At 40.4% G+C, this 13,904-nt stretch overlaps 1 protein-coding gene across 3 annotated transcripts in view; it reads right to left on the bottom strand.

The window, feature by feature from the left end:
* The window catches only part of LOC126162032 (signal transducing adapter molecule 1), a 67,661-nt gene that overhangs the window by 9,882 nt on the left and 43,875 nt on the right, over positions 1–13,904 (bottom strand). For all 3 annotated transcript variants that reach the window (XM_049918256.1, XM_049918258.1, XM_049918255.1), the window contains 2 exons: positions 8,030–8,103; positions 4,215–4,417 (listed from right to left, as the gene is read on the bottom strand). In XM_049918256.1, the coding sequence (XP_049774213.1) occupies positions 4,215–4,417; positions 8,030–8,103 (277 nt within the window). The remainder of the gene's footprint in view (positions 1–4,214; positions 4,418–8,029; positions 8,104–13,904) is intronic.

Here is a 13,904-nt window from a genome sequence, read left to right as displayed (position 1 = left end):
ATACTGCCACATCTGACAAGGTGCAGCTTGCTGATTTGTTCATTTGTGATGCCACGAGACATATGTGAACACATTAACCAAACTCGAGAAGAGCTTCCATTTACTTCAGCACCATAACATCCCGGATGATTGATTCAATATAGGGAAAGAGATTATGAAGAAAAGTAGGGAGTGTAGAAGAAACATAATTCTTTCTTATGTGTATGTTCAAACAATAGAAAATCCAGGATGGAATATATTGTTGGTGTACATTCATTGTGTTCAGTAATTAACTGCTGAAGGAAATAAAATGTAGTGCATTATTTTATGTGTGACTCATGTATTTAGGAATGCTGTTTGGAGACTATTCACACACACTGACAATTCAAGGCCCTTCAAAATAAAGCCCTACATTCTTCAGTGCTATCCCATTCACATGTTACACCAATACTACAAAGGGCAGTTAACTGGAAACCTATAATGCAGATTTTATCCATCTATGAATCTGTAGGCCAGCATCCAAACAAACTACTGGCTGTTTGTATACCTCTTGTGTCTTACTCTATTTTAGATAACCAATAGATAGCCAATTTACTGACGTGTCTCTTTGTTACAGTTACGTACTAACTCATAAGGAAGTACTGCACAATTTCACTATTGTCTTGAACAGGATTATATTCCTCTCATATTAATTTAGCTTCCTCATATTTATATTCTGAAAGTGGCAGAACCCTGCAATTTTCGTGCACCTACGTGTACACCTTCCCCCATGAACCATGGACCTTGCCGTTGGTGGGGAGGCTTGCGTGCCTCAGCGATACAGATGGCCGTACCGTAGGTGCAACCACAACGGAGGGTTATCTGTTGAGAGGCCAGACAAACATGTGGTTCCTGAAGAGGGGCAGTAGCCTTTTCAGTAGTTGCAGGGGCAACAGTCTGGATGATTGACTGATCTGGCCTTGTAACATTAACCAAAACGGCCTTGCTGTGCTGGTACTGCGAACAGCTGAAAGCAAGGGGAAACTACAGCCGTAATTTTTCCCGAGGACATGCAGCTTTACTGTATGATTAAATGATGATGGCGTCCTCTTGGGTAAAATATTCCGGAGGTAAAATAGTCCCCCATTCGGATCTCCGGGCGGGGACTACTCAAGAGGACGTCGTTATCAGGAGAAAGAAAACTGGCATTCTACAGATCGGAGCGTGGAATGTCAGATCCCTTAATCGGGCAGGTAGGTTAGAAAATTTAAAAAGGGAAATGGATAGGTTAAAGTTAGATATAGTGGGAATTAGTGAAGTTCGGTGGCAGGAGGAACAAGACTTTTGGTCAGGTGATTACAGGGTTATAAATACAAAATCAAATAGGGGTAATGCAGGAGTAGGTTTAATAATGAATAAAAAAATAGGAGTGCAGGTTAGCTACTACAAACAGCATAGTGAACGCATTATTGTGGCCAAGATAGACACAAAGCCCATGCCTACTACAGTAGTACAAGATTATATGCCAACTAGCTCTGCAGATGATGATGAAATTGATGAAATGTATGACAAGATAAAAGAAATTATTCAGGTAGTGAAGGGAGACGAAAATTTAATAGTCATGGGTGACTGGAATTCGTCAGTAGGAAAAGGGAGAGAAGGAAACATAGTAGGTGAATATGGATGGGGGGGAAGACATGACAGAGGAAGCCGACTTGTAGAATTTTGCACAGAGCATAACTTAATCATAGCTAACACTTGGTTCAAGAATCATAATAGAAGGTTGTATACCTGGAAGAATCCTGGAGATACTAAAAGGTATCAGATAGATTATATAATGGTAAGACAGAGATTTAGGAACCAGGTTTTAAATTGTAAGACATTTCCAGGGGCAGATGTGGATTCTGACCACAATCTATTGGTTATGAACTGCAGATTGAAACTGAAGAAACTGCAAAAAGGTGGGAATTTAAGGAGATGGGACCTGGATAAACTGAAAGAACCAGAGGTTGTACAGAGTTTCAGGGAGAGCATAAGGGAACAATTGACAGGAATGGGGGAAAGAAATACAGTAGAAGAAGAATGGGTAGCTCTGAGGGATGAAGTAGTGAAGGCAGCAGAGGATCAAGTAGGTAAAAAGACGAGGGCTAATAGAAATCCTTGGGTAACGGAAGAAATATTGAATTTAATTGACGAAAGGAGAAAATATAAAAATGCAGTAAATGAAGCAGGCAAAAGGGAATACAAACGTCTCAAAAATGAGATCGACAGGAAGTGCAAAATGGCTAAGCAGGGATGGCTAGAGGACAAATGTAAGGATGTAGAGGCTTGTCTCAGGAAAATTAAAGAGACCTTTGGAGAGAAGAGAACCACTTGTATGAATATCAAGAGCTCAGATGGCAACCCAGTTCTAAGCAAAGAAGGGAAGGCAGAAAGGTGGAAGGAGTATATAGAGGGTTTATACAAGGGCGATGTACTTGAGGACAATATTATGGAAATGGAAGAGGATGTAGATGAAGATGAAATGGGAGATAAGATACTGCGTGGAGAGTGACAGAGCACTGAAAGACCTGAGTCGAAACAAGGCCCCGGGAGTAGACAACATTCCATTAGAACTACTGATGGCCTCGGGAGAGCCAGTCATGACAAAACTCTACCATCTGGTGAGCAAGATGTATGAGACAGGCGAAATACCCACAGACTTCAAGAAGAATATAATTAATTCCAATCCCAAAGAAAGCAGGTGTTGACAGATGTGAAAATTACCGAACTATCAGTTTAATAAGTCACAGCTGCAAAATACTAACGCAAATTCTTTACAGACGAATGGAAAAACTGGTAGAAGCGGACCTCGGGGAAGATCAGTTTGGATTCCGTAGAAATGTTGGAACACTTGAGGCAATACTAACCTTACGACTTATCTTAGAAGAAAGATTAAGAAAAGGCAAACCTACGTTTCTAGCATTTGTAGACTTAGAGAAAGCTTTTGACAACGTTAACTGGAATACTCTCTTTCAAATTCTGAAGGTGGCAGGGGTATACAAGGAGCGAAAGGCTATTTACAATTTGTACAGAAACCAGATGGCAGTTATAAGAGTCGAGGGGCATGAAAGGGAAGCAGTGGTTGGGAAAGGAGTGAGACAGGGTTGTAGCCTCTCCGCGATGTTATTCAATTTGTATATTGAGCAAGCAGTAAAGGAAACAAAAGAAAAATTCGGAGTAGGTATTAAAATTCATGGAGAAGAAGTAAAAACTCTGAGGTTCGCCGATGACATTGTAATTCTGTCAGAGACAGCAAAGGACTTGGAAAAGCAGTTGAACAGAATGGACAGTGTCTTGAAAGGAGGATACAAGATGAACATCAACAAAAGCAAAACGAGGATAATGGAATGTAGTCAAATTAAATCGGGTGATGCTGAGGGGATTAGATTAGGAAATGAGACACTTAAAGTAGTAAAGGAGTTTTGCTATTTAGGGAGTAAAATAACTGACGATGGTCGAAGTAGAGAGGATATAAAATGTAGACTGGCAATGGCAAGGAAATAGTTTCTGAAGAAGAGAAATTTGTTAACATCGAGTATAGATTTAAGTGTCAGGAAGTCGTTTCTGAAAGTATTTGTATGGAGTGTAGCCATGTATGGAAGTGAAACATGGACGATAAATAGTTTGGACAAAAAGAGAATAGAAGCTTTCGAAATGTGGTGCTACAGAAGAATGCTGAAGATAAGGTGGGTAGATCACGTAACTAATGAGGAGGTATTGAATAGGATTGGGGAGAAGAGAAGTTTGTGGCACAACTTGACTAGAAGAAGGGATCGGTTCGTAGGACATGTTTTGAGGCATCATGGGATCACAAATTTAGCATTGGAGGGCAGCGTGGAGGGTAAAAATCGTAGAGGGAGACCAAGAGATCAATACACTAAGCAGATTCAGAAGGATGTAGGTTGCAGTAAGTACTGGGAGATGAAGAAGCTTGCACAGGATAGAGTAGCATGGAGAGCTGCATCAAACCAGTCTCAGGACTGAAGACCACAACAACAACATGTACACAACTGCCTCATCAGTTTTTGTAGGGTGCCACTGTGTCTTTGAACTCTTAAGCAGAATTAATATACTTTTTGTACATAGTTGACAAAATTGAAAATGTAGGTACACATTATATTACAAAGACGCATAAATAAAGACGAAATGAAGAGTAGCTATACTATAAAGAAGCTTACTTAAAGGTATTACAACACACTGCTGTATATACTCACATTCGCTGGGGCTTGATGTGGGTAGCCGAAAAGCTTAGGCATTGTATGGTACTGCCCGCTCATTGGTGCAGGCTCTCTCATTAGGGTATGGTACAAGTTGAGGGCCTCCACAAGATCAGTGCTCAGCTGTGTAAGCTGAGCATGCTTACGATCAACTCTTTCGAGCTCTTGGTCTATAAGTGGACCCATTGTGTTAACTTGCTCTGAAAATTGAAAGCAACAGCTTTAAATAAAATTTGTCTGTGGAAAACACAATTTAAGATTATACCTATACACTAATCTACAATTTTCAAGGGTACACTAAAGTAGAATCTATTATTTGTTTATACATTACTGAAAGCTGAAACAACATTTTTGCATCACTTTTTCCACCTGGATGATAGTGATATATTAGTACTGCTTTTTACTTTAAAAGACTTGGTGGAATGACATAAAAGAAATTTTCAAACAGGAACTGGAGGCAAAGCAACTGCACCTCAGATCACCAGTTACACTTAGAACAAACTGAATTCTTGAAACAATTTTTTGATGGGTGGAGCAGGCAAAATAGTAATTTGAAATTAGCAAATGCACTCCCATATGCTACAAGATGTTAGCACATTTCAGGCAGTTGCAGTAGAACTTATGAAAAGAATAGAAAGTTAATTTGTAAAACAATGAAGATAACAAATAATTTACACAGAATGTTTCAGGATCCAAGTTATACACTTGAGTGAAGTGCAATTGGCCACTGTCAACAATGAACTGCAGCCAACTTTGATTTAAGTAGTTTTTCTGATTCTAAGGCTTCAGTGTGCCTTGATATACTAGCAGCCATCAGCATGTGTTGTTTTGGGTTCAGCACGGACTACGAATTGTTTGAGCTCACTGGCCCCCATGTCTATGAACATCATGTTTCTAACAAGGAGATATTTTATCAACAATGTCAAGATATGATGTCACCATTCTGAGCTGTTAATGACTGATCATGTGATGTAGGGACAAAGGATTTTGAGAATGTCATGAGATAATTAGTAATGCACCATAACTAGTATGCACACTACATCATACACCACAGGCATACATATATGAAGCGCAGAGAGAGAGAGAGAGAGAGAGAGAGAGAGAGAGAGAGAGAGAGAGAGAGAGAGAGTGAGAGTTTGCACATTGCGTGTCCCTGATCTCCCAAACTCCCAGATTGATTTCAACCACATTGGCACAAGAACAGCAAGCCTCACAAGTATCAGCACTGTGGGGTTTATAACCTGCTAGTGCCAATGCGAGCGCAAGTACAGACAAACCAAGTTTTTTTCAGCCCCTGGCATATAGGCTGCCCTGCACAACAGGAATGTTGTGTGGGAACAGTATCAACCAACCTACAGATCAGGGGAAAGAAGCAGTTTTCCGGATCCTAACATGTAGGCTGTCCTGCACAACAGATGTGTTGTGTTGTAGTAGTAGTATAAGCCTACTTTATCGACTTGCTTTCGATGCACACCTGTATGTTAGGGGAAAATACACGATTTTCAAGTCCCTGATTTTTAGCCTGCCCTGCACGACAGCCATGTTGTTGGACCGTATTGGCCTGTTTTATTGATCTGTACTGCAGGGGATACATGTACCGATGAGCATGGATGGAGAGGATTGAGATGAGTAGAGGAAGGGATGAAATGAGCAAGAGGGAGGAGAAAATGGACAGAGAGAGAGAGAGAGAGAGAGAGAGAGAGAGAGAGAGAGAGAGAGAGATGCATGAGGCAACTGAAAGTTGGAGACAGCAGGTGGAAAATGAAGAGGGGGAGGCAGAAGGATATGGTCAGAGGGAGTGGGGGGGGGGGGGGGGGTTGGAGGAAATGGACAAAAAGAGAGGAGGAGAAGTTAAAGAGACAGAGACAGTGGGGAGGACAAATAAAGAGATCGAAGTGGGAGGATGAGGTCACCAGACAGAGGGAGGAAGAGGTTGACACAGGGAGAGGGAGGAAGTGCTGTGTTCAGTACATGGGTCTAACACACACACGGTCAAAGCCATGGGGAAGAGGCTGATAATCATATAAAGGGTACTGAGGGATGAGAACTTATGAGTGTACGACCTTCAGAAGCAATGGGCACGAACATGCAATTTCACACCCGATACGAAATTTGTTCTGTAATTTTGCATTCAACACCGCTGAAGTATGAAATGCTATGATGCTGCCTTCTACCTTAAATGTTGTGGTTATTTCAACAGACAATATTGTCTAAAATTATTATAACTTATAAGCTGCTGCTGATGAATGTTTGCACCATAGGTTTTCTATGAAAATTTGGGTTGACTAACCAGTAATGATCTTGTAGGACTTCTGTATGTCTGCTGGCACACTCAATTTGAGTGGCTTGTCAGTTCTGTGGCCACTCCTACAGAACTGGTGGCACACTACTTTCTGTGAGCAAAACAACCTCTGGTTTCAACATAACAGGGCCTAACCTCATTTCTGTGTCAGCACAGTTGCTACTTTTGTGAAATTGTGGATAGGTTTAGCAAAACCTGTTGTGTGGAAAGTACATTTGTCTAATTTAAGATTTTTTCCCATCCCTGCTTCTGGGGACTGCCAGGTGAGTAGTGCACATCACACCCAACAGAGTTGAGTTATTTGCTTCAATCATTTATGTATGTCATGAAACTGAATTCTGCCAAGCTTTAAAGAGTTTAAAGAGGACCAAATGTACACAACAAATATGGAAAAACCATCACCACCTGCTAGTCACTACTGTTGATAACATAACAAAACAATTTCTTAATTTCATCTTTAACTATTAAGTCTGCTACACCTTTTCTGTGTATGCACTCCTGTTCTGCATTTTAAACTGTCTCATTGTTTGCAATTTTGCCTGTTTATGAACTGAAAGCTTTATTTCATGCAGATCACATTGATAGTACTAGAGCTTTTCTCACATGGTTCTTAATGGTGGTTTATATAAAAACCTAAGATTATATTTTGGTTATCTGTGACATGTATATTTTCCCTGTTCTAAACTGTTATACACTATTCTTTGTTTGGATATTTCCGATATTCTTGTAAGTAAATGTTCTAATTTTTTGTACATGATGATTTTGAACAGTCACCCTAACTGTCGTATATCCATAGCTAACAATGAGTTTATATGTGAGTGTGCTTCCCAGGTATGGCTTCAGTGTCCATGACACTTTCCTGAATATCTACATAAACACAAAGAAACATTACCATAGACCATAAAGTGTGCTAAAAAAACAGTGAAGAGGAATGAGGCTTGACGATGTTAAGAGAGACTCAAGAGTGGAGTGTTATCTATGACAGAAAGATGAAAAAGTATGAGAAAATTTTGGCAACAGTCTGCAGAAATTAAGACTGGAACAAAAACTCAGGAACAGGTTGTACTGTCCCTTTAACCACATGAAAGACACTACATATTTATATCTCAACCAACAGCACATACATGATGTCACAGAATACACAATACTTCAGCCCACTCTGTAACTCCTGTAGGGAGAGCAAAGGCAAGACTAGACTATCAGAAGATTCAAAGTGGCATTTAAGGAGATATTCTTGCCATGTGCCATTCGTGAATCCTAATATGTTAGCAATAGGAAGTACATTCTGTCATGGACTTTGCAGTAGTTTACTGGGTACAGATGTAGATGAATACAATAGTGCCATCTCAACAGTCCTGATGAGAGAAAAGTGGAACAAGTTGATATAGTGGTTTTACCTAATAACAAATGACAAAACAAAAATGAAGCATACCAAACAATAATCTGAGTTAACAAGCATGTAATTCTGATTTAGAACGAATCGGGGCGAACAAGACAACTGACAACTAACCTTCTAATCTCAGCATTTCTTCTGTATCGGCATGATCTTCTGTAGGGTCAGCTTCATGAAGCAAATGCAGTAACCTAAAGGGGAATAAATACAAACTTAATACATACAGTAAAAATAAAAGAAAATAAAAAATATAAGGAAAGTAACTTTCAAGTCAATATGGAAATGGATAGCCTGGTACAATGCAAACGAAGGTAATTACTCATCAAACAGTAACGCGCGCGCATGCACGCAGCTTCCACGCACACGCAACCCCCACCCAAACGCACACGCACACCTGTATGGCTACATTGCACCAACTGAATACATTGTACCAGGACTGCAGTTCTAAGCGATGAATTGTGTCAGGTAGAGTGAACAAGGGGAAAAAATGAGGTGGGGAGTAGAGTGGGAGGATCGGTGATGGTAGTTGACAGGTGGGAAGGAGGCAGCAAGCGCATAGGTCAGGAATGCAGAAGGGAGAGGCATCAGACATGAGACAGGAATGTGACATGCACTGGCACCTTTGAGTCCATGCTGCACACTATGACAGTGGCGTGGAGTACTGGACTGGGAGGGGATGAAGGTTAGGCTGTGAGGAAGATGGTGTTGACATAGACTGAGTGAAATGAAGGTCCTGGAGCAAGGTGGAGGTGAGTGGGGGACAAGGGGCTAGTGTAGTTTGAGACCAGGAGCACTACAAGGAGGAAGGATGTGTTGGCAAGGATAAGGGTTTAGAGTGGCCACCCACTTCACACATCATTGAAAAGAAACCTTCCTAACTACAAAAAACCCCAAACCCTTGCCTGGTTCAGGTTCATTGACAATATTTTGATGATCTGGACCCAAGGGCAAGAGCCCCCACCCCCAATCATTTTCATTCCTCCGAATTTTCACCTCTCCCTTTTGCTTCATCTGGTCTTCCTACACCCAATGCGCAAATTTTACACAAATCCAATGACACTATCTGTACCTGGCTATCCAGGCCACTAACCAACAACAGTATCTGCATTTTCATAGCTGTCATCCTTTCCATACCAAACATCACTCCCATAGTCTGGCCATTCGAGGATGGCACATCTGCTGTACGCTACATGGAGAGGCATTATCCAAAGACCTTGTCCACAGATTTCTCACAAAATACCTTCAAGCCCCCTTCCCCAACCTCCAAACCTCCCCCCAGTTTCAAGAACCAGTTGCGAAGGAGCATTCCCTCATCACCCAATATTTTCCTGTACTGGGAGTAGACTTATCAATCCCTTACATTATATCCTGGAAACAAGTACCAGTTGCTAGTTGCCTATCTAACAGCTTACAGGGGCAACAAAAATTTGATTTTTCACTCTTTCACATAATTACTGACTGAATTTAAAAATTTAAAATGCTACTGTAATCTACATCTTAAGAGGTATAATCTTATGTTAAAAGTTTAGCATAATAACTCGAACGTTACCATTAGAAAATGTGTGTCTTGGGCAGTGCAACTAATGGTGTGCAAATGATTGTGTTGTGGTCTTCAGTCCAGAGACTGGTTTCATGCAGCCCTCCATGCTACTCTATTCTGTGCAACCTGCTTCATCTCCAAGTAACTACTGCAACCTACATCCTTCTGAATCTGCTTAGTGTATACATCTATTGGTCTCCCTCTATGGCTTTTACCCTCCACACTGTCCTCCAATACTAAATTGGTGATCCCTTGATGTGCAAATACCCACACTTAATTCAGCCAATGTCAGAATAAGAGCATTTAGTAAGTTGCAACAAACTAAGTATAATTTCAAATGTTTTTGTAGCTTTTTCACTTTCACGGTTCACACAAATTATTTACATTTTAACACATTTGTACAATACTCAGATGTCTGAAGCTATTTTATACATGGCAGTTCAATTCCTTAGAGAATTGGGGGTTAACTGTTCAATTAATAAGCTGCTGTGTCAATCACAAAGGAACTTCACTCTGATTTTTAAAAAAATTATCACATTTCTTTCATTAAGTTACTAACATTTTCTTTTTAGTTTATTTTTTTTTCTTATCAAATGATGATCTTGAGTCCATAGTTTATTTCAGAAGGTACAGAACTTCATAGCATGTTACGATAGTTCAATTACAGAAAGTCTTGTCATTCAGTCTCACAAAGATAAAACATTACATTTAACTTTCAGACATGTAATGTTTCATACTATTGCTGACAAAGTAAATAATCTGGTAGTGAGGGTAATGACACACAGATTAGTAGAGGCACACACTGAGGTCACAAAGGACACTGGATACTTCCTAATATCATGTCAGACTTCTTTTGCCTGGCACAGCGCAGAAATTCAACATGGCATAGACTCAACACGTCACTGGAAACCTACTGCAGAACTATTGAACCATGCTGCAAATAACTGTCCATAATTATGAATCTGTTGTCTCAATTATGTCTGATAAATTTTCAATAGGATTCATTTCAGGCAATCGGGTAGACCAAATCCTTTTCTCGAATTGACCAGAATGTTCTTCAATCCAATTGTGAACAACTGTGGCCCAGTTGCATAGTGCATTGTCACCCATAAAAATTGTATCATTGTTTGGTAACAAGAAGTCTATGAATGGCAACAAACTGTCTCCAAGTAGCCGAACATAACAATATCCAGTCACTGATCGGTTCAATTGCACCAGAGGACCCAGTCCATTCCATGTAAACCCATCCCACACCATTGTGGAGCCACCAACAGTTCACACAGTGCCTTGTTGACAATCAGAGTCTATGGTTTCATAGGGCCTGTGCCACACTAACCCTACAATCAGCTCTTACCAACTGAAATCAGCACTCATCCGACCAGGCCTTGATTTTCTAGTTCTCTGGGATCCAACTGATATAGTCACAAGCATCAGAGAAGTGGGGCAGATGATGCCATGCTGTTAGCAGAAGCACTCGCATCTGTAATCTGCTGCCATAGCCCATCAACACCAAATTTTGCAACACTATTCTAACACGTAAGTTCATTGCATGTCCCACAATGATTTCTGCAGTTATTTCATGCAGTATTGCTTGTCTATTAGTGCTGACAACTCCACACAAACCCCACTGCTCTTGGTCACTAAGTGAAGGCTGTCAGCCACTGCATTGTCTGTGGTGAGAAGTCATGCCTGAAATTTGGTATTCTTGGCACACACTTGGCACTGTTGATCTCAAAATATTGAATTCCCTAACAATTTCTGAAATGAAATGTACCACGAGTCTAACTAACTACCAATCCACATTCAAATCCTGTTAATACCTGTTGTGCAGCCATAACCAAGTTGGAAATCTTTTCAGATGAAACACCCGAGTACAAATGACAGCTTTGCCAACTCACTGCCCTTTTAATCCTTGTATACTCAATACTACTGCAATCTGTTTATATGCATAATGTTATCCCACACCTTTTTCACCTTGTGTATAGCCCCATAGCAGATACACGTAAAAATTTGCTAACAAATTCGTGGACTTATGAGTTCATACAAGCGTTAACTGCCGACAGATACAATGACTATTTTGTTTCAAAAATGTATGCTTCTTCACACAATAAAGATCTTTTTGTGTAATTCTATGGATAAATGAGCCATATAATACTAGAACCTTAAGAAATCACCACTGCGTAGTCTTCAAATGGGGGCTCTTTCTACACACAAAATTAACAGATGGATTCTGTAAAACCGTATGTAGCAGTGCATATGTATGTGCACTGGGTGATTTTAGGACAGTGGTTTGTTCAGGAAGGGCGCAACCTGGAAACTTCTGAAACTATATACATAGTCAGCTGGCTGTACAAGGGATATTTTGCCTTGTTAAGGATCCATTTAAATGGCCTTTCCAATCTGAGTATTTATACTGGGAAATGGTCATCAGAATGAAAATCACTAACTTTCCATGGAACAGTATCAAAAGAACAAGTAATAAGCGAGGTCAACAGATGAAAATTATCTTGTTTGCAGTTATGAGTTGCAGACCTTGAATTGCGGTGTGCTTTGTGAGGATGGTAACCTCCATAAACGGACAGTAAAGATAGGTGTTGGCACAGTATCACAGCACGTTATGTAGAATGAACTCTACATAGAAGAAAATGTGTGGGTGTTAAAGGTGTGTGTGTGGGGGGGGGGGGGGGGGGAGACGAAGATTAGTTGCATTATAAGGTGCCTGAGAACCCCCAGGGAGATTCAATTACTAGTTTAAAGAGTACTCCTTTCTTTCCAGTGACTCTTAGGTTCTAATGACTACTGTTTGTAATTCAGTGATAAGTGGAACAGCGCTGGGGTGATACATGCAATACGCAAATACAGAAACCCGACTGGGTGTGCATCAATATTTTTAAAATGTGTGTCCTGGAGACGAAGTATAAAATCCTTGTTCCACAGCATGAGACTTAATCACTTCACATTCCAATGAACTGCAGCAAACATTTTAGCAACGAGGTTTATTTTCATCTTTGTGTCTTGGTGGCAAGCCCATGTTCCAGAGCATTTAGCCCATTTTGGAGACAATCAATAAATACATGTATTTTCCCCAGTTATAGGAAATACTTAGTAGCTATTGCACGGCTTCCTATACCTGAGTAAAACTAACAACTGGGATGTGAGCAATGCCCCTGGCATATTTACTCCCAACAGTTATAAACCCCATCGGCAGAGGACACACTATAATTTTTTTTTACAAAGTAGAGGATTAAACCCAATAGTTGCCACTGACATTTGCTCAAATATTACAATTAAGGGGATTTATAACAGGGACCCATTCCAGCTTTTCCATACCCATACCTAGCCTTTACTGGTTGAACAATCTTTCTTCATTTTAACAGTTTCACTTTTGTTTGATGAAATGAGATAACTTTAAATATTAGACACCATAAAAAATGTCATTAATGATTACCAGTACAAGCATGCATTCTTGTGAGTGCCCTCTGCACTGTGACAACAAAGAACATAATGAAATGCAACATGAAGCTGACACCAAGTGCTTGTAAAGATACATCCAGGTCAGTACTATCACCAACTACTAGCAACTACATTGATGAGACAAAACATAATCAACACCTACTTAATAGTGTCCCACCCTGTCTTTGGAGTGCAATACAGTAGCAATTTTGTGTGGCCCAGATTTGATGAAGCGCTGATAGGTTTCTAGAAGTATGTGGCAAGTTGTGGAACAGGCATTCAATGGTATCTGAGATAAGTTCAGTCACGTTCAGATTAGATGAATTTCATGACCAAGACATCAAAGTGAGTTGACTATCATGCTTCTCAAACCACTGTAGCATGTTTTCAACTTGTGACAAAAATTTGTCCTGCTGGAAGATGCCATTGCCGTAGAGGAGGTATTCAGGCAAATGGGATGCATATTGTCTGCTAAAATGTTCACATAGTGTATAGCTGTCATGGTGCCTTTGATTAATACCTATGGAACCCCAGGCAGATGGCACACATAGCACAATATTGCTCTCAACAGTTTTCATCCGCAGCATGGTGCACGTTTCTAGCAACCACTTGCCTGGATGACGACGTATCAGGACCCGATAATTGGCCTGGTATAATATGGAACATGATTCATCCAACCAGGTGACACCTTTTGCTGTACCAACTTCCAACATACTGATGGAGGATGGATCCACAATCCAATATCAATGATCCTGTGCCCACTGCATTTGTAACTGATGACTATTGGGTGAACATGGGAATACAAAGATGTTGTCTGCTGCAGACTCTAATGTTCGATAATGTGGACTGAACAGTGTGCTCTTAAACACTTGTGCCTTCACCATCATGGCTCTCTGGTCATATCTGCCAGATATCACTGCCTACCATGCTTCACAGTTCAGTTAAGCCTTCAACTTCCACATTCTGTGGTGAGATGTGGACGTCAACACTTTCAAGAAT

The sequence above is a fragment of the Schistocerca cancellata genome, chromosome 2 (assembly GCF_023864275.1).
Source record: "Schistocerca cancellata isolate TAMUIC-IGC-003103 chromosome 2, iqSchCanc2.1, whole genome shotgun sequence".
Taxonomy (NCBI): Eukaryota; Metazoa; Arthropoda; class Insecta; order Orthoptera; family Acrididae; genus Schistocerca; species Schistocerca cancellata.
Note: the sequence above shows the minus strand (reverse complement) of the source record. Positions and strands in the feature narration are given on the sequence as shown.